This window comes from Manis pentadactyla, chromosome 1, assembly GCF_030020395.1.
Source record: "Manis pentadactyla isolate mManPen7 chromosome 1, mManPen7.hap1, whole genome shotgun sequence".
Taxonomy (NCBI): domain Eukaryota; kingdom Metazoa; phylum Chordata; class Mammalia; order Pholidota; family Manidae; genus Manis; species Manis pentadactyla.
The window spans coordinates 181249672-181269234 of record NC_080019.1 but is presented as its reverse complement, the minus strand read 5'-3'; the positions used below and the strand labels follow the sequence as shown (position 1 = coordinate 181269234).

General features: G+C 38.6%; 1 protein-coding gene across 3 annotated transcripts in view; it reads left to right on the top strand.

Annotated features, from left to right (window-relative positions):
- The first annotated feature begins 1495 nt into the window (after nt 1–1495).
- TFRC (transferrin receptor) overlaps nt 1496–19563 on the top strand; it is a 41350-nt gene continuing 23282 nt past the window's right edge. The window contains exons 1-14 of one of the 3 annotated variants that reach the window (XM_057503768.1): nt 1496–1638; nt 7449–7513; nt 8123–8330; nt 8808–9012; nt 10448–10597; nt 10766–10874; nt 12115–12228; nt 12795–12893; nt 13152–13291; nt 14756–14913; nt 15655–15774; nt 16757–16842; nt 17064–17127; nt 18774–18841. In XM_057503768.1, the coding sequence (XP_057359751.1) occupies nt 7478–7513; nt 8123–8330; nt 8808–9012; nt 10448–10597; nt 10766–10874; nt 12115–12228; nt 12795–12893; nt 13152–13291; nt 14756–14913; nt 15655–15774; nt 16757–16842; nt 17064–17127; nt 18774–18841 (1557 nt within the window). In that variant the 5' untranslated portion in view covers nt 1496–1638; nt 7449–7477. Of the gene's footprint in view, nt 1639–1695; nt 2350–7448; nt 7514–8122; nt 8331–8807; nt 9013–10447; nt 10598–10765; nt 10875–12114; nt 12229–12794; nt 12894–13151; nt 13292–14755; nt 14914–15654; nt 15775–16756; nt 16843–17063; nt 17128–18773; nt 18842–19563 lie in introns of those variants that run through there. The other 2 variants (XM_036926281.2, XM_036926280.2) reach the window with 2 other exon arrangements.

Sequence of the window (19563 nt, the reverse complement as noted above, 5' to 3'; positions counted from 1 at the left end):
TAGGAATCTTATTATCTCCTAACTCCTTGGTGGTGGTTTTTTTTAAATTAAGATCATTGATACACACTCTTATGAAGGTTTCACCTGAAAAACATTTGGTTACTACATTTACCCAATGATCAAGTCCTCCCCACACCCAATTGCAGTCATTGTCAATCAGTGTAGCAAGATGCCAGAGTCACTACTTGTCTGTGCTACACTGTCTTCCCTGTGACCCCCACGCACACCATGTCTAACTCCTTGGTTTTTAAAATGGAATCTTAGTCTTAAGATGGAGTCCCTCCTGTTCTTACTATACTTTATATCTTGTCGTTTTTCATCATAGGCAGGAAAAATTAATCATGATGCGGGTCCCATATCCCTCTCTACCTCAGCTATAAGATATTCACCTGGATCTAGCATTGTTTCTTTTTTTTTAAGATCCCGCAATCAAGGAAAGGGAGAGGGGATTCAGCTGGCCTACTGTCTTAATTTCAGTTCGGCCCCTCCACAGCTAATCTGTACCCATCCTATTCCTTACTTTAAGTTTTTCCTGTCTAGACCCACTAACATGTACTCTTGCTTACAAGATTTAAAAATATTTCTCCTTGGGGGAGAGATTTTAGAGATCAGCGCAAAAGGCAGGGGGTGAACAGACCCTGTTAACTTCTATTTAGCGCAAAATAAGAGGAAGATCTGGAGCCAAAGGTCTGGAAGCAGATGTGCATTTAAAGGTCTGTACTGAGTCTCTTAGGGCTCTGACCTGGAAAGGCTTTATCCGTAATCTTTTTATGGCCCAGGTCTTTTTCTCCTGTAGCTATTTGTAAATTTGCCTAATCTTCCCTACTGGACTGTAGGTTCCCCACTTGAGGGAGAGGGTTGAGTATGCTTGGAGAGATTTCAAAGAGTGACAAGAATCCAATTTTGTTATTCATTGCGCAGTCCTATCATAACAATAATGGCAATGAACATGAAAGTTCACCTACAATTCTATCACCCTGATAAATCGTGTTTCTGTTTTCCTTTCCAATCCCTCAGGTATTAATAATGCACCCCCCCCACCTTGCCTCGGATCATGTGCAGCTTTAACAAACGTTAAGTCCAAATTTGCATTTTGCCTTTAATTCTTTCCCCTTTTTTGCTTATCCTAGATATTTCGGAAGCTGCAAAATACATATTCACATATGGCTTTAGAAGCTACCTAATAGTCCATCAAGGACACTTCAGTGTAAGTCCAACGCTAATCCCATTTGACCCCGCACTGCATGGCCTGGAAGTCGGTGGAAGTTAGACTGCGGACTCTGGGTTGCGGGGCTGCGGTCCGCGCCAACGCGGGCGGCGAAGAGCACGCCGGCAGCGGCAGGACCGCGGCCCCTCCCGGCACCGCCCACCTTGGCGCCTTTTTCACTAGGGCCTCGCCCCGCAGGCGCTCCAGCGCAGGGAACGCCCCCAGGTGCCTGCCCACTTCTGCCCGCGAGCTGTCCTGCTCCAAAGTGACTCCTGAGGCTTACGGGAGCCGGAAGTGACGCGCCCATGGGGGTCGGAGAGGGCGGGACCACACTATAAACGGCCGTTTAGTGGCCCGCCATTCCTCCAGACAGCGACAGGTTAGGCTGGTGGCCGGCTGTGTGGCGGCGGGCGGACGGAGGAGGCGCTTGTGTGAGTGACGCCGCAATTCCAGAGTCCGGCCCCCTGACCCTCCGGGCCTCCCCTCGGCCTGCAGGGGGTCCCTGGGGCGGCGGCCTCGGTGCTGTCCCGGGGCCGCGGAGAGGCAGCGCCTAGGCGCGGGAAGGCGGGATGGAGCGGGGCGCATGTGCTGGCGGGGAAGGGGCCGCGGGGGCGCGAGAAGCTGGCCGCAGGTGCGGCGGTCGGAGCCGCTGTGTGGAGAGAAGCTGCTCTACCATTTGCTTTTCTTCCTTTATTCGCTGTCCTTGGAGAGGCGAATGGTTTCCCGGTTAGGGCTCTAAGGGCGAAACGAGGGGCGACCCCGCTGTCGCTCCACGCGCCACTACTCTGTTCCCTGCAGCGGACCAGCCTGATCCCTGCTCTCGCTAGCTCGCCCCCGAAAGGTGACGGCCCTCCTGGAACAGCCCTAAGCTGCAGCTCACGCTGCCGCAGCGCTGACCCGCTCCGACACGTGGCTGCTGCAGGAAGTGTACCGAGGGGGCAGTCGTCGGGGTGCGAGGGTGACCTTGGGCGCATTGTATACGAGACTTCTCCGCGCCAGCGCGGGCCTTGGTGTCACTGCTGAAAAGGACAGAGCCGCCCTGGACTAGGCTATGAGCGTGTCCTGGGCATTTGGGTAGGGATCCGTAGGCAGTGCATTTGAACTCTGGAACAACCTGATCTTTCAACGCCTCCTGGCCTTGTGTTTGAGTTCTCAGTTTTCCCAAGGCAGAAGCCGACCGAACGTGCGTGCAGGTGTTCACATTAAGAACACTCGGGTTGCTGGGCTCTACTCCCTAGAAGATGGGAGACCTCAGGAATGAGGCATAATTCGTGAAAGCTATAGTCTAGAAGCTAAAAATATTTGGATTGGAATCGGCTTTTGCCCTCAGGGAATTAGTTACGTGGTAGAAGAGCTGTGCTGTATTGACAAAGGCCTAGGGGCCCAAGTGTTACTGTTACTGGTGTACAGCTCTTTAAGGTGGTAGTGGGGAAGGTGCATCATAATGTAATACTATATTGTGACTTGACTCTTTACGGTTAGCATTTTCCCTCTGCTCACTGCTAGTAGCAACCTTGGGTATACTGCTTTTTTCTTTTTGAGGAGTAGGGGAGTGGGTTAGAGGATTGAAGCAGGAAATAGTTGGTCTGTTGCAGCAGTATTTGGGACCTGATACCTTTATTCTAGGCTTAGATACCAGTTTGGTGTATTAGATGCTGAGTCAGTTGTCTCTAAGCTGGGGAGTTTAACGTCACTGACAAAGACATTTAAGGTGATGTCGCTCATGTAATTGTAGATTAATGATACCCCCCCCCCCCAAAAAAAAAGACATTTAGGGTGATTTCCAGAGGTGGTTTTCTATTGTGAAAATTAAGTTTAGGCTGTCAAAAGCATACTTTTGGCCCTGCTTTTTTCTCAGTTTTGGATTATAGTAAACTCAGTATGTGTCACAAGAAAATATAGAATTAAACAATTTTTGTCAAGGATCTGAAATGTTTTCCAGAAGTCCATATATAGCACAGCACCCTTTGACTTTTACTGATGGAATGTTCTTGTCAAGTAATGGTGGTTGTGAATCTAGCATGTGCTGGTGATAGAGAACTCTGCTAACTCTGCCTTAAAGGGTGGCAGTTATTTGCCTCTGATAACATACTTATCTATAATGAAGCAAGGTTCCTAGCTAAACTGGAGTCAGACAGTGAAAACAAAGCTAGTTTAAAATGGTCCTCTGAGGCCTGTTGGAACTCTTTGTATGTTCCTTCTGTCAGCTCAAGATGAGCACTACAGATAGATGAAATGATTTAAAAGAGGTCCTGACCTTTGAGTTGGAAAATATTGTTCAGGAAACTGAATAGGAATGACAATTCTGCTTGGTTTTTATTTCCTTCACTGCCTTTTCATTTTAGGCCCATAAAGTTACTTGTAAAGCTTAGGAAAGACTTTGACCGTCCCTTTACACGTCATTCTGGGTATGTGCAAAAATACGAGTTTTGAGGGCCCTGCAGTATTTTTTTAAGTCCATGTAATCTACTTTCCCGTGAAAATACGTTGTTGTCTAGGGAAGTAGTTCGCAAAATGGGTTTCTATACCCCAATTGCTTGATCTTGGAGCCCATCAGGTATGTTAAGGTTTTTCTACTTAGAAAAATCTCCCTATTAATCCAAACTTTGTCCAGTGATTTCAGGATAAACCTGTAAAGTGACAGGAATGGGAAAAGATTCCAGGTCTGAGGTTTTTCATTTATGCTTTTTTCATATCATTTCCAAACGAAAATGAAAAAGGTGAATCTCATCTACATTAAGCATGCCCCAATGCTGTTAGGAAATAAAATGTCTTTACTCTTTAATTATCCATAATTCTGTATCAGGTATTACAGGATCGGGAAATCGGTCACAGAGGCTTCATAAAGATGAAAGGTGGCCCTTGAGCTGAGCCTGGAACAAATGGGTAGGACTTCAAGAATGGAGGAAGAATATTAGTGGGTAAAGGCAGGGGCTGGCTTCTGTCTAATTTTGGAGAAAATAGGGCGGTGAAGTTGCTAGGTTAGTGAAAATGTTTGGAACAGACTCAAGCAGGCATAGGGACTTCATTTTATATGAGTTCCAAGAACTTGGAATTGTGGCCTGTAAAGTGGGCTTGTGAGTAATAAGCAAGTGGCTTGTTCTTGTTTCAGGTAAGTTGGAATATCAACTTTGGGTGTGTTGTACGTAGGTGACAGTGTATTTTGGTACTTGATTCCTCCTACCCCTTAGCTACATATATGTGTTGTGTGTATAGACCCCTGGTTTTGAGAACTCCACAAGATACCTTAAGATCTCAAGGTAATAACTATTTTAAAAGATTGAGTAGACATTTAATTAATCAAAGCCACATTTCAAGAAAGTAAGAATAAGATGATATGAATTTAAAGAAGTTGGTTGGGGACTACAGCTAGAACCCTTGCCTGTCTCCTGTCTTCCACCCCATGACTCAGACATTTCATGCCCTCCTGTTTCATGTTCAAAACACATGGAGCTCTGTTTGGCTTACCTTAATTTTCATAGGGAACACCAATGATACACAAAGTGCTGATATGAATAAAAATCAAGGTCGTGTTTGGTTTGTCTCTTGTAATAGAATTATCAACACTGGTGGTGGGTGGTATGTTGGAGTAAGCCAAAATAAGTTGTTTGGCTTTTAGGTGTAGTCTTTTTAACAGCTACCTGATTTCAGACTGGACAGTATTAGTATAACTGGTATGAAAAGTTTCTCTCCCATGCTTTTAGAGCACATAAATTAGAGTGATTTCTGTTAGAAGAAAATGTCAAGGGGTTCTTTTAAATAAAAAGCTTTTACTATGTGTCAAGTCATTTTGAAAGAATAACTCAAATTTGTTTATAAAACTAAAGGAATTATTTGTGGATATCATAGAATTACTGTGTTCTTCGTGTACGTGGACTTAAATAATAGTAAGATGAGATTGCCAGAGTTACCATTTTTTTCCTCTGGCTTGATTTCTGTTATGTTAGTCTTAATTTTGTGTCTGGGGATTGAAACAATTTTTATTAGTACCACATATACTTAGGTTTTAATTACACAAAATCATAATTTCATGTTCTATTTACCTGTTTCTGCAGACTTGGAAACACTCACACTCATTTATTTAAAATTTATTTAAATCCTTTATTTACATAACTTACTTAAGTGGGTTGTCACCTTTGTCTTAAAATTAACGTAAAGCTGGAAACTTTAAGTAACTGGTTCAGATGAGTAAACTTGCAAGCTGTTTTTTCCTAGAAAAGGGTGATTAAATTGGTTCAGGGTGGGGCCTGCCCTTCTAGTTCTGGCTCTAGTGATTGGGGTTGGTACAGTGCTGGTGCAGTGATAGTGATAAGCTTTTTGTACAGATGGGGCAAGAGACTGTGCTTCTCGGAGTGTGATCTCTTACTTACTGGATCTTTAAAGCTTGGGGATTAAAATTTTTTTTTTGTTAATAGGTTTTGATAGGAGGCTTTTCTAATGCCAGGTTACAAATGCCTTTTGTGTCACGATCTGCATATGTCCCAACTTGCTTTCCACCTTGGTGGGGGTGTTAAAAGTGCTGTAAGTGTCTTTGTGATATTAAGAAAAGACTTAAAATAGTATGAAATAAATGTCCATTTTATAAACATCTCTATATATTAGCACTTTCAAGCACCCAGATGTGCTCAAATAAAATTAGAAGATCAGATTTCATTTAGTACCGGTACTTTAGCTTAATATAGTACTCTTGGTTAAAGTATATTTTGCTTTGAAAAAAGTTGAGATTAATTTCTTAAATTTATGGAGATAGAACACAATTTCTAAAACCTAGTAACACATCGAACTTCATTTCTAGATTATCAGTTTTCAGCCTTGAAACCTCTCAGATAATTGGCCTCCTCATCTGAAAAATAGAATACTGATTTGCTTTTTTTTTTTGTCTATGCTTGTTTGCACCAAAGATCTACCAAATCATTGTGGGAACTGTTCACTTAATCAAAAGAACCAGGTTTTCTCTCCTTTCTTATTGGAGATGCTTTGTTACTGATGTTTGTAGCATGACCATTCTTAATTACGCTTTTGTTTATTTTTTTTCCTAGAAGCTAGTCTGTTGTCTTTTGTATTTGTCCCTTTCCCTTGACTAGTAAATTCAGTTAACTTTAATCTACTTATCATGGATGATTTCTAACTAGTTTGCCTCACATTTTTAATTTTGAAAAGTCTTGGGAAAAATTGAAATAGTACAATATATATCCAGGTGCCCTTTACCTAGATACAACAATTAAGTTTGACACATTTGCTTTATTTATTAAATGTTTTTTTTAATTGAAGTAATAGTTGATATACAATCTTATATTGGTTAAAGTGTACAACACAGTGTTCAACAGTTACACACATTATTAAATTCTCACCCCCACTAGTGCAGTTATTGTCAACATAGATGTTACAGAATCATTAGCTGTATTCTCCTTGCTGTACTACTATCCCTGTGACTAGCTTACATATGGTTGAGAATTTCTGTGCCCCTTTATGGCCCTCACCCTCCCCACCCACCCCAACCCCTCACCCATGTTAACCACTAGTCACTTCTCAGTGTCTGAGTCTACTGCTATTTTGTTTTGTTTTTAGATCCCACAAATAAGTGAAATCATGGTATTTGTCTTTCTCTGCCTGGCTTATTTCACTTAGCATAATTCCCTTTAAGTCCATCCATGTTGCAAATAGCAGGGTTTCTTTTTTATGGATGAATAATAATTATATATGTACCTCATCTTTCTCCATTCATTACTGATGGACACTTTGGTTGCTTCCATATCTTGGCTATTGTAAATGTGGTAGTAAACATAGGGGTGCATATATCTTTTTTAATCTTTAGATGCCTTTTTAAACAGAACTATTTGAAAGTAAGTTACAGACATCACACTATTTCATTCTTAAATTTTTTGGCATTAATCTCCTAAGAACAAGGGCATTCCCCTCCAAAAACACAGTACCATTATCACACTCCTTTAACCTGACATCGATACAATGCTGTTATCCAGTATTAGTCAAGTTTCTTTTTTCTCCCGATGATGTCCTGCCTCATAGCTGTTCCCACTTCCACCACACCTCAGTTTAGGACCTAATCAAGGATCACAGTAAATTTAGTTCTGTAAACTAAATATCATGTGTAAAGATGCTTTCTATAAGGTGATGATATATTTAAAAATTGATTTGATACATAATAATTAAGCTAGCATGGTAATGAAAAACCCTTACTAATCTAATACAATGGTATCTTTCCCATTATATTCTGTTTTAGTAATAGGCTCTAACGTGTGGCAGCTCAGAATGATGGATCAAGCCAGATCAGCATTCTCTAGCTTGGTAAGATATTTTAAGTTGTATTTCTCTGTCACCAGTTTACAAGAATATAAAGTATACATTAATAATGAAAATTAAGAATGATTTACCCGTAAGCATGAAGTAATACCTGATGTTATCAGGTATTCATATACATTTGAAGTAATGGAATGCAGCTATGCTCACCTATACCACCAAAGCACATTTGAAGTAATAGTCTTGAGGTATAACCAGTCCCACAAAGGAAGGGTATATTCAGTCTTTAGGAGAGTTAATTATGGAAAATGATGTAAGAAGTTTCAGGGTATTTTGGGAGGAGGGGGACAGCCAAATAGGTAAAATGAACTAAAGAAAGCACTGATTAAAATACACATACCCTTTGACCTGCATAACAGAAACCCTGAATGAAGCTGAATGAGATGAAGGCCAGTGTGGGTTCTAGCCCTCATCGGCCTTTGACAGCGCAGGGCATGGGGAGAACATCACTTCAAGGGAGCTTCCTTTTCCATTAGACATAGCAAGTCACAGTAATGGTCCAGCAGTTAGTGTTAATACCTGACCAAATGTCTTGTAAAGCTTTCTGTCCCCTTTCTTTTCATAATGTCTTTTCTCTCTTTTTTTTCTAAACCTCAGTTTGGCGGAGAACCATTGTCATATACCCGTTTTAGTCTGGCTCGGCAAGTAGGTGGCGAGAATAGTCACGTGGAGATGAAACTAGCTGTAGATGAAGAAGAAAATGTTGACAATAACATGGGTAATTGTTCCAGTGTCACAAAACCAAAAAGGCTTAATGGATTTATCTGCTATGGGACTATTGCTGTAATCATCTTTTTCTTGATTGGTAAGAGTGGCTATTCAAATTTTAAATGTTCCTTGTCACCAACTCCAGGAAGTCTCTTAAGTCAGCTCAGCAAACATTTATACCTTTTTAATGCCATTGTGCCAGGCATTAGGAAAACAGTGATGACTAAGATTCTGTATCTGCCTTTGAGGTTAGCCTGGTAGAAGACACATGAGTCATTTCATTGTAATGTATAAATATTAATGTAGAAATATGCAGCAGATATTTATAGTGTAGAAGCTTGGCCTGTGGATTCAAGTAAGGCTTCTGGGGAGAAGGTGTACCTATGCTTTGAAAAGGTAAACTGTTCAAAATAAAGCTAGAATGGTTTAAAATGGAAAGAACTGAGATGTATTTACTTTCCAACTGCTTACAATTTGATTAAAACCATTATTTTCAAGGATTGGCTGGAGATAATAGCAATTTTTATAGGAATTGTAAATAAATGAGACTAGCTCTGAAATTTTTTATCTTTAGGATTTATGATTGGCTACTTGGGCTATTGTAAACGTGTAGAACCAAAAACTGAATGTGAGAGAACAGAGTCTCTGGGGATAGATGAAACAGAAGAACCTTCTGAAACGGAAGATTATGTCCCTGAAACACCTCGTTTATTTTGGGTGGATCTCAAAACAATGCTGTCAAAGAAACTGAGTACCACGGAGTTCACCAGTACCATCAAGTAAGTTTGAGCTACTTCACAAGTTTAATCTCAGTACCTAAACAAACTATTAGGTGTAGTAAAGCAAAGCAAAAAACATGAGAGTTTGGCTAGAGGGTAAGGAATCAGTACTATGTACAGTATTCAAACTATGTTGATAGGGAAGAAAGATAGGACTTTTATGGAGATCTCCTTTTTCTGAATGGGTCTTTGATCTTTTGGTCATCTTGGTAGATTGCTTGCTGTCAAACTTCCTTCTGCTCTGATTTTCCATCTTAACCCCTTATAAGTCATGCTGAGCTCTGCTACTATCCACAAGCACATTAGTAGCCTGCGGAATTTCTACATAAGGACTAAATTAACTGTCCAACTTGATATAGAAACATAATGTCTTAGTATTCCTTTGTCTCCTCAGGTTCACCCTCATGAATTCATAGCCTAATGTATCCTTAGGTTTTTGTCCTTAGATTTTTAAGATCTTAAATATACTTCTAACTCTGTAAAGAATAAATTCATCTTTTACCTTTCAGCTAGCTTCCTATAGCTACAGTGGTACAATAATTCTTGTAAATTAGAAATCTTGGCATCTCTATTTCATCAGTGAATATGTTTATACTGTACACCCATGTAACTCTGGGGGGGAATTCCCGGGGCAAAATTTTGAAACCGAAATCAAAGGGAGAAATAAAGTGGGAGAAACCCATTTATTTATTAAAAGCAGTCGTCCACTTCTGCTCTCCTGTGTCTTTTGCAACCCATCTGCAGAAGAAGGGACCCCAGCCAACCTCGCCCTTGCTAGCCATGTAATTACCTATTGATAAAGAGATGGACTACTTCTCTCCACCCCTTGGAAACACCTAGTGATATGGAGATGCACTAAGGCCAGGCGAGAGATTCTGGAAATACTGCAATTTTACCCACAGCCTGGTATGGTAAAGTGTGAGAGTATAGCTTATCAAAAAAAAATCAATCAACTAGTATGATAAGTACATTTACAAATAGCCATGGAGATTAGAACAAAGCAGTTTTACTTCCAGGGGTTCACAATACTTCAAAATAGGTAAAAATTGAAGCTGTACATCTTGAGTTCACCAACAGTAATACTTTCATTTTGCTTACAAAAGATCTGGAAGCTAGCTACTCATTTCCCCTTAAACTACCTTAAGCACATCTATTGTATTGGGACAGGGCTCTTGAAGGAGTGCTTTACAGATGATAAAGAGATGTTAACAAATTTGAAGACATAATTCCTTCAGATAATGGGCACAATCTTTTTTTCTTCTAAGTTTGTCTGTGTCTGGTCAATCCAGAAAGAAGTTCTGGGTCACAATTAATTTGCCTTAACTATGATGGATGATATTGAGTCATGCTTTTAAAATAGTTTGCTTGGTATCTAAGTTCAATGTTTAGTTTAAATTAAACTTTAGCTCTTTTAATAGTGACATTTTTTTTCCAGGCAGCTGAATGGAAATTCGTATGTCCCTCGTGAGGCTGGATCTCAAAAGGATGAAAGCCTTGCTTTTTTCATTGAAAAGCAATTCCGTGAGCTTAAACTCAGCAGAGTCTGGCATGATGAACATTTTGTTAAGGTTCAGGTCAAAAGCAGGTATGCTGAAATACGGTAAACTTGTTTTGTAGAAGTAGCTATTTTCAGGTGTGCTAAATAGAGCAAAGACTTTGAAAATAAATAATGTAAGTCAAATGTTTAATAAATTAAAGCCATTTAGTTTTTTCCAAGGTATCTTAAGCTTCATTTTCACTTAATCTTTTTTAGCAATGCTGAAAACTCGGTGACTGTGGTGAGTATAGGCAGTGGTGGCATGGTATACCTGGTGGAGAATCCTAAGGGATACGTGGCGTACAGTAAGGCTACAACAGTTACAGTAAGTAAGGCAAAATGGTGCGGGAGACTTTACTCTGTTGAATAGTTAGACTCATTGTTTTTACTGTTCTTAGGAGTTATGAAATTACTTGTAAAATGTTACTGATTATGAGATGTTCTTGACCCGCCTTTACCATAGTTTTGCAAATCACTTTATTGTACAAATAGTGTTTAACAATTTTTGGACAGATTTATTATCAGGACTTTTAGTTCGGACCTATTCCTATGTATATCCTCAGTTGTCTGAGGTTCAAGTTTGGGAACCTTAGGTAATGGGTGCCGTCAGGGTTGGCCAGGTGTGTCTTTTAACATACCCTATTATCTTTTCTCCTCCCCCCAAATATCTGGAGCTATGTGAAATAGATTAAATGTAAATAGATCAATATAAATAAGATAAAGGGCAGCATGTGTTAATGAAAGGCATGAACATATGCCAGAAATCTTGATACCTGACAAACCCTAATCTGTTTTCACTTGAGAACTCTGATACATCTTTTCTAGGCCTTAGCCTTTTTTCCTGTTTTCTTTTTATTTTTTATTAAGGTATTATTGATAATACACTCTTATGAAGGTTTCAAATGAAACTATGTGGTTACTACATTTACCCATATTATCAAGCCCCTACCCATACCCCAGTGCAGTCACTGCCCATCAGTGTAGGAAGATGCTACAGATTCACTATTTGCCTTCTTTGTGCTACACTGTTTTCCCTGTGACCCCTTACACCATGTGTACTAAACATAATGCCCCTCACTCCCCATCTGCCCCCCCACCCCCCTCCACTTTGGTAACCGCTAGTCCAGTCCATTCTTGGAGTCAGTGAGTCTGCTGCTGTTTTGTTCCTTTAGTTTTCCTTCATTGTTATACTCCACAAATGAGGGAAATCATTTGGTACTTGTCTTTCTCTGCCTGGCTTATTTCACTGAACATAATATCCTCCAGCTCCATTCATGTTGTTGCAAATGGTAGGATTTGTTTCTTTCTTATGGCTGAATAGTATTCCATTGTGTATATGTACCACCTCTTCTTTATCCTTTCATCTACAGATGGACACTTAGGTTGCTTCCATTTCTTGGCTATTGTAAATAGTGCTGCGCTAAACATAGAGGTGCATATGTCTTTGAATCTAAGAACTTGTGGTTTTCCTGTTTTGTTTCCTGGGTTTGATTTGTAAAACCATTTTCTCTCAGGTTCTGTGGCTGTTCGAATAATGCTCATTAAATCTAATGTCTTTATTCTAGGGTAAACTGGTCCATGCTAATTTTGGCACTAAAAAAGACTTTGAAGATTTAGAGTATCCTGTGAATGGATCTCTAGTGATTGTTAGAGCAGGGAAGATCAGTTTTGCTGAAAAGGTGAGTGTGAGTTATTAAATGCATTGGTATTATTAATTTTCTTAATATTCTGAAAACCAGCAGTTTTCCAAACTCTCACACCTGTAATGTAGTTTATCTTATTAAAGTGTTCAACAAATCAAATAGTACCAATTAACTAAAGTTACACAATACATCTAAAACTATGGTATATCCACTTGGAATATTTTGTCTGCAACCATTGTCTTTTATTGAAAATAAAGTAATAAAGAATGCTTAAATGAAAGCAGTTTAAATTGTGTCTATGTAGCCAAGTTTTATGTATATAGAATTCAGTTATAACTGTTCTATAAAGAGGAAAATTAAAAGTGAAACATATACAAGGACCTACCGTGGAACACATTGAAAGGTAGTGGTTGTCTTGTGTTTAAACTCTCCTTAATGAATTAATTTTAAGGCAGTTATTTTTTCTAAGCATGAGCTGTTTGAAACATTTGGGAGTTTCAGTATAGCATCCTCTGTCTTTTTTAGCATAAAATCCAGTATATATTTTTCTAACTTTGTATCATTAGATTGTTATTTTCTGAGCTTTACATCTTTTTCTTTAGGTTGCAAATGCTGAAAGTTTCAATGCAATTGGTGTCTTGATATATATGGACCAGGCCAAATTTCCCATTGTTAATGCAGAGCTTCCACTCTTTGGACACGTGAGTTCTTATTTCTTGAGTAAATTAGTCTTTTGAGACCTAGTTATTTATTGCTGGATGTACTTTATCGTTAGTGTCTTGAATTGAGAGAATTAGGCATAGGCCATATGAAAACAAGTCACATACTGTAGAGCCATTAAGACTTTCAGACTTTAAGGCCTTAAACTAAACTTAGGCTATCGCCTCATAGAATCTGAATCTCACAGGGATTTCTTGCATAGGTGCCTGATAGAGCTAATTATTCTTTTGTTTTACTAGGCTCATTTGGGAACAGGTGACCCTTACACACCTGGATTCCCTTCTTTCAATCATACTCAGTTTCCACCATCTCAGTCATCAGGATTGCCTAATATACCTGTCCAAACAATTTCCAGAGCCGGTGCAGAAAAGCTGTTTTCGTAAGTTCTTATTAACTGTCTTGCAGGGTGAGGTCTTATGGTTAGGGAGGCATAATAATCTGTTTCAGCTGATTTGATAAAATCTTAACAATTGGCTATAATTTTCCACGTTTGGGACATTTTGGAAATGGCTAGCTGTTAACTTGATACACATGAAAATGAAATTTTTCCTTCCTAAAGTGATTTTAATAGATTCTGGATTTATAAACTCAGTGAGTCCCTTGTTTAGTTCACCAAGTGAATCCCCTGTGTAATATTCCTGGCATCTTCTAATTAAGTACTTCCTGAGGTAAAGCATCATGTGTTGCCTTGGAAACCCATTCAATTACTGGAGACCTGTTAGAATTCATGTTGAACTGAGATCTTATTCCCTGTAACATCCAGGGGTCCTAGATTTTCTTAGCAACAGATGATTGAAGTTTCCTTGTCTATATAGATTGAATACCTTCAGTTCTCATAAGAGTTTCCACATGATTTATACTCATGATTAGTCCTGAATATCCTCTCTAGTGTGTTAATATCCCTCTTTAAAAATAGAACTCAGTCTGATTATAGCACGTGGCATTAATCTGGTTATATCTTCCACCTGGTATTCACATAGGATATAGATCTAGTTTCAGACACGTGAGGATTTATTTGCTGTGTGATGTGAAACAAGTTACTCTAACCTCACTGGCCATGTTTCTTTGACTTACTTGGGTAGCTAAAATATATTCTACTTAACAGGGTGATTGTCTCAAATGAAGGGCATCTGCATGTAGGATACATACATGTGAAATAACTATATGACTATAAGTATGTTAAGAGTCATTTCTAATAGTTGATTTCTACCAAACTTAGGATCAGCTGATTCTTCCCACCAGCTACAAGTTTTCACTAACTTGAGAAGCTAGCCCTCTGTCTTACCCTTGTGTAAAAGGGGTTGATAATGTTTTCACACATTGATGTAAGTAAGTCCCTTTAGAACATCATTTGGACAATATATGAATAATTAGATAGGGGAAGGTATCTAACTACAAGCAGCATGAGAAAATTCATTTATAACTAGGATAAGAATAGAATATATACTACCCTTGTTAGAGAGTTTAGGAAATGTGAGAATGTATTAATGGACTTTCATATAAGTACTTCATTCTGAGTCCATCTTGATACGTCAGGTGTAAACTATAGTTAAGTCTCTGGCATAAAACAAATATCACATGGCATAAAGACAAATATCACATGGGGACAGGTAGAGAAATTTTTTTAAAGCATTGGTAAAACAAGGAGGTAATACTTGTGGTTTTCAAATGATTGCCCACAGATCAGAGTGAGACACAAATGGTTGACCTCTAAGGAGTAAATCTTGTATGTTCTTTTTATGTGCGCTCTGAACCTAAAACTTCACAGAACAGTTAAAGAGAAGTGATTTTGTAAACCTGGGGAAGCAACAGTAACTCAGAACTGATTGCAGTTTTCTCCTAGAAATATGGAAGGAGACTGCCCTTCTTCTTGGAAAACAGAGTCTTCATGTAAGCTGGTAACCTCCCAGAATAGAAATATAAGGCTCACTGTAGAAAATGTGCTGAAAGAGACAAGAATTTTTAACATCTTTGGAGTTATTAAAGGTTTTGAAGAACCAGGTAAAGACCCTTGTTTTTTGACTTTGTTTTCCTTGCTCTTAAGGATGTGGCCAGAGAAGAGAGTGCAGGAAAGCTGCCTTGGCTCAGCTAGGTTTTGTGAAATGCTAAATCTTGTTTGTCCTAAAATGCTAAATCTTGAGCCTAACCTGACCTGTTTAGGTGTCAGTTTTATTGATTGGGAGGTAATGAGGCCCTAGGAGATTAACTTGTCAAACTGACCATTATGACTAGAAAATCTGTTGAGTTACTGAACAGACCAGTGGTAAGGGGAAGATAATAAACATTTTGCAGGCCATGCAGTCTATTGTTAACTTTGCCTCAACTCTGCTGTCTGCTGTTACAGTATGGAAACAGCCACAGACAGTACTGAGTTGAATGGGCCTGCAGGCTATGGATTGCCCATCCCCCGAATGGGCATTCTATTTAAATGAAATCGGTCATATCACTTAGTAAGGAAAACCCTTGGACTTCAGTTCTTTATTAAACAATTAGTGAACACAAATACTCTACAGTAAACTTGATAGGTAATGTAGAAAGAGCAGTAATGCTAATAAGGAAAAAGATAAGCATTGTCAGGTGAATTTTTAATCCTAAGAATTAAGTCATCTCAGAAGTAGGGCTCTCAACCTTTATTGCATATGTACATTTTTACCCTTCTACTAAGGCATATTCTAGACTTAATATTAGAAAATAGTTTAAAAGCTAACTGAATAATTTGTCTCTTTGTTTTTGTTTTTTAAGATCGCTATGTTATCGTAGGGGCCCAAAGGGATTCCTGGGGTCCTGGAGCTGCAAAGTCCAGTGTAGGAACAGCTCTTCTATTGGAACTTGCCCGAATATTCTCTGATATGGTCTTAAAAGGTAGAGCAAAAATTTTGAGAACTTAAAACATCTATCAACTGTATATAGTTCTGAATGTTAGATGCTTTGCTCACTTCTTCCTATATTGTGATTTACACATGTTAGACCCTGAATTCTTAGGAACAAAGCAGTTTTTCTTATTATATCTGCCTTTAACTTGACATAGATTTCCCATTCAGTATCTTTGTTGCACTGGAATTAGCAAATTTTGTTGAGACATTAGAAGGTGTTATATTGGACCCTAATTGTTCGTTTGACCCTAAGAAATGTATTTGAAAGCAAGTAGTGGCCATGAATCTTTACTAATGTTCTTTAATTTTGCTATAAAATTGCAATGTGTTAATACAGTGTGTAGTTTTATATTTACAAAAGGATATATTTGATTTATAAGTATAATATGTAATATATCTATGTATTCTTAATATGAAGACTGACTCTGAAGCCTTTCTCCCATGCTGTTTGCCACTCCCCTATGCCCACCCCTGCACACATGTGTACCCCCATCACATTCTTGAATCTTTGGGCCCCAGGATAAGTTGCAGTACTTAAATTTTATACGAAGTACATTGGTGCAGCAAAATAACAATCCCAGGGAAGGACAGTGACGCATATAGCCTCCAAAAGAGCTGTCATTAATATAGCAATTTCTTTATTTAAAAACTTCCCTATAACATAAATTTGTGAATGTATTCTATTTTGTAACAGTTGCTTTTAAAGTAATCTGGTGTTTTAAGTGGTTTATCTAAGCAAATTGTTTTCAAAGATAGTTGCACTGTGACTTCAAGTATCTCTTGGTCCAGAAAATAAGGGACTCTATCCTGTTCTTTGTAGATTCCCTATTCCTTATTTTGTTCTTACCAAGGCCTCACAAGGTGAAATATTTTTAAATCTGCTGTCTTGAATTAGAAGCTTTTGATTTCATCTTACTGAGTTGCCTACCTTTTAACTTTCTTCAAGATAAGAACTGTCTGTTGTCTTCCAGATGGGTTTAAGCCCAGCAGAAGCATTGTGTTTGCCAGTTGGAGTGCTGGCGACTTTGGAGCTGTTGGTGCCACTGAATGGCTAGAGGTACTGTCTGCGTGACACCTGTACCCAGAATGGGCACATGAATTTAGACTGGTTTAACTTGTCCTCCAGGAACCATGTTCTCTCAGATTGGATTATATCATTTTTGCCTTTATTTAGTCTCTGGACTCCAAATTTTAAAAGAAATCCCTAATAATAGCTAATCTGTGTGATAAATTATATGGATACATATTAATGCATTAGTATTGTTTCTTGTCTTCTAGGGCTACCTTTCCTCCTTGCATTTGAAGGCTTTCACTTACATTAACCTGGACAAAGCTGTTCTTGGTAGGTATCCTTTTAGTTAGCTGTGTATGAGTTCAGGTAAGCTACTAATAAAACAGCAGAAAGCTTTCTAAAGCAGCACCTGTTATTTTTTTACACTGGCCATACCCAGATCAAAAAAGTGACTTAGCTTTTTTTTTTGGCAGGTGAAAGGTTTTGTTTTTTTAATTAAGGTATCATTGATATACACTATTATGAAGGTTTCACATAAAAAATATTTGTGGTTACTACATTGACCTATATTATCAAGTCCCTCCCATACCCCATTGAAGTCACTGTCCATTAGTGTAGTAAGAAGGATGCCATCTATTTTAGAAACTTTTGTTTTTTTAATACCTTCTGGGTAATTCCCAGAGGATTCCAGAATGGATAGAATTCCTCTGCTTCTGTAAACTCATAAGTTAGCCAGACATGAAGATCCAGGCTACCTTTTTTTACTGATGGGATAGTAGTGGAACCTGATTTAGGACATAAGGAAGGGTCACAGAAGCAAAAAAGAACAGCCTCTGGCCAAGACACATGGATACTGGTTCCTGTCAGAGGCTATGGTGGACTCGGGGAGGCCCACACTACTTAGCTTCCTTTTAATAGTCCATCAAATTACAGGATGTGCACAGATTGCCTTGTTTAGAGCAGTGGTTCCCAGTGTGGTGGTCCCCAAATCAGCAGTAACTGTTAACTGTTGGAAATGTAAGATTTCGGGCCCAGCCCTAGATCTTTTGAGTCAGAAAGTGGAGCACAGATCCTGCAAACTGTTTGAACAAGCACTGCAGGTGATTCTGATAAATTAAAGAACCACTAGTCTAGGCTATATATTTTAGATGAGAAAAAACCAAACCCTACCATAGTTTGTTAGATTATTTCATTACTGACAGAAATACCAATTAATCAAACTTCTGAATTTAGGAGTTTAAATGTTATTAAAGGTGCAAATCTAGCTAGTGGATGAATTGAGAATAGTAAAATGTCTACAATGGGGGAAAAAGGAAAAAGTTACAATCAAGTCTTTATTAGTGTTATGTTGTCTATGCAGCAGAATATATCATAGCAAAATAACAAGGGTGAAGCAGAAGTACCAAACAAATCATTAAAGTGTGCAAACTGAAGGAGTAAGAGCTTCAGTTCAGTCAAATTGGAGTTAAAGTCATTAAAGAACTTGATTCTAAATCACTTTTTTGTCTACTTCATTAAGAGGATAGTTGTATATGCCACAGCTCTAGGTTACTGTCTCCCTGTTTCCAAATATTTTTAATCATAGAAGTAGCAGGGTAAAAATTGCTTGACTAAACAAACGAGCAAACCAGAAATACTCATAAACACAGAAAGCAAATTGGTGGTTGCCAGAGGGGAGGAGGGTGGGGGAAATGGGCAAAATAGTTGAAGGAGATTAAGAGGTACAAGCTTCATTTATTAAATGGATAAGTCTTGGGGATGAAAAATACAGCATAGGGAATATAACCAATAATATTATAATAACTTTATATGTTGCCATACAGTAAGTACTTACTAGTGAGCATTTTGTAATGTTATGTAAATGTTGAATCACTGTCTTGTACCTCTGAAGCTAAATAAAATGTATGTCAATTATACTTCAGTTTTTAAAAAAATTGCTTGACTAGAGAAGGGGCAATGTTAAAATCTCTTTGCAGGCACCAGCAACTTCAAGGTTTCTGCCAGCCCATTGTTGTATTCGATTATTGAGAAAACGATGCAAGATGTGAGTTTCACCTAATTACAAAAATGTATAACTTAATTTTTGTCTAATTTACCTAAGATGAAAAACATTGATATTTAAACCATTAGAAGTAACCAATAACAGGATTTCAGGATAAAATCTATAACTTGTGGCTTATTTCCCCCACTCTGTTGTACCATGTCAGGTGAGGGAGGTGGTATATGAAGGGCTCTAATCTCAAACAATATGCAGTCTATTTAGAAATAAAAAGCAGAATTCCATGAAGCCTAAGCTCTGCTGTAGATGCCCACGGGAGTGTCTGTAGAGTCAGTCAGAATGTTGAGGAAGGTTTAAATGGACTTGTACTATACCTAAGACTACATATACATAGGAAGGGCAGATGAAATATTGGTCAGACACATATGGGAAAGACCATAGTTCTTAATTAGGAACAAGTTACTTTATAGAATTAGAGAGGCTGAAATAAGGGCTGGATAACTTGACTTTGATCCCACGGGAAATGAGGGGTTACTATAGGGTCTCCAAAAAGTAGTTAGGTGTTTGCAGGTTAGGCTGGCAGTAGTATAAAATGTGCTAGAAGGAAGAAGCCAGAAACAAGATAGGCATATCATGAAGGCTAAAGAGGGCTTTTAAAATTGTGGTTAGGCCAATTTAAAAATGTTCATTAAGAAGGAAAGCATTCTAAAGGAACTAAAAACACGAGCCTAGTAGGAATAACTTCAGAAATTTAAGATCGTTTTAAC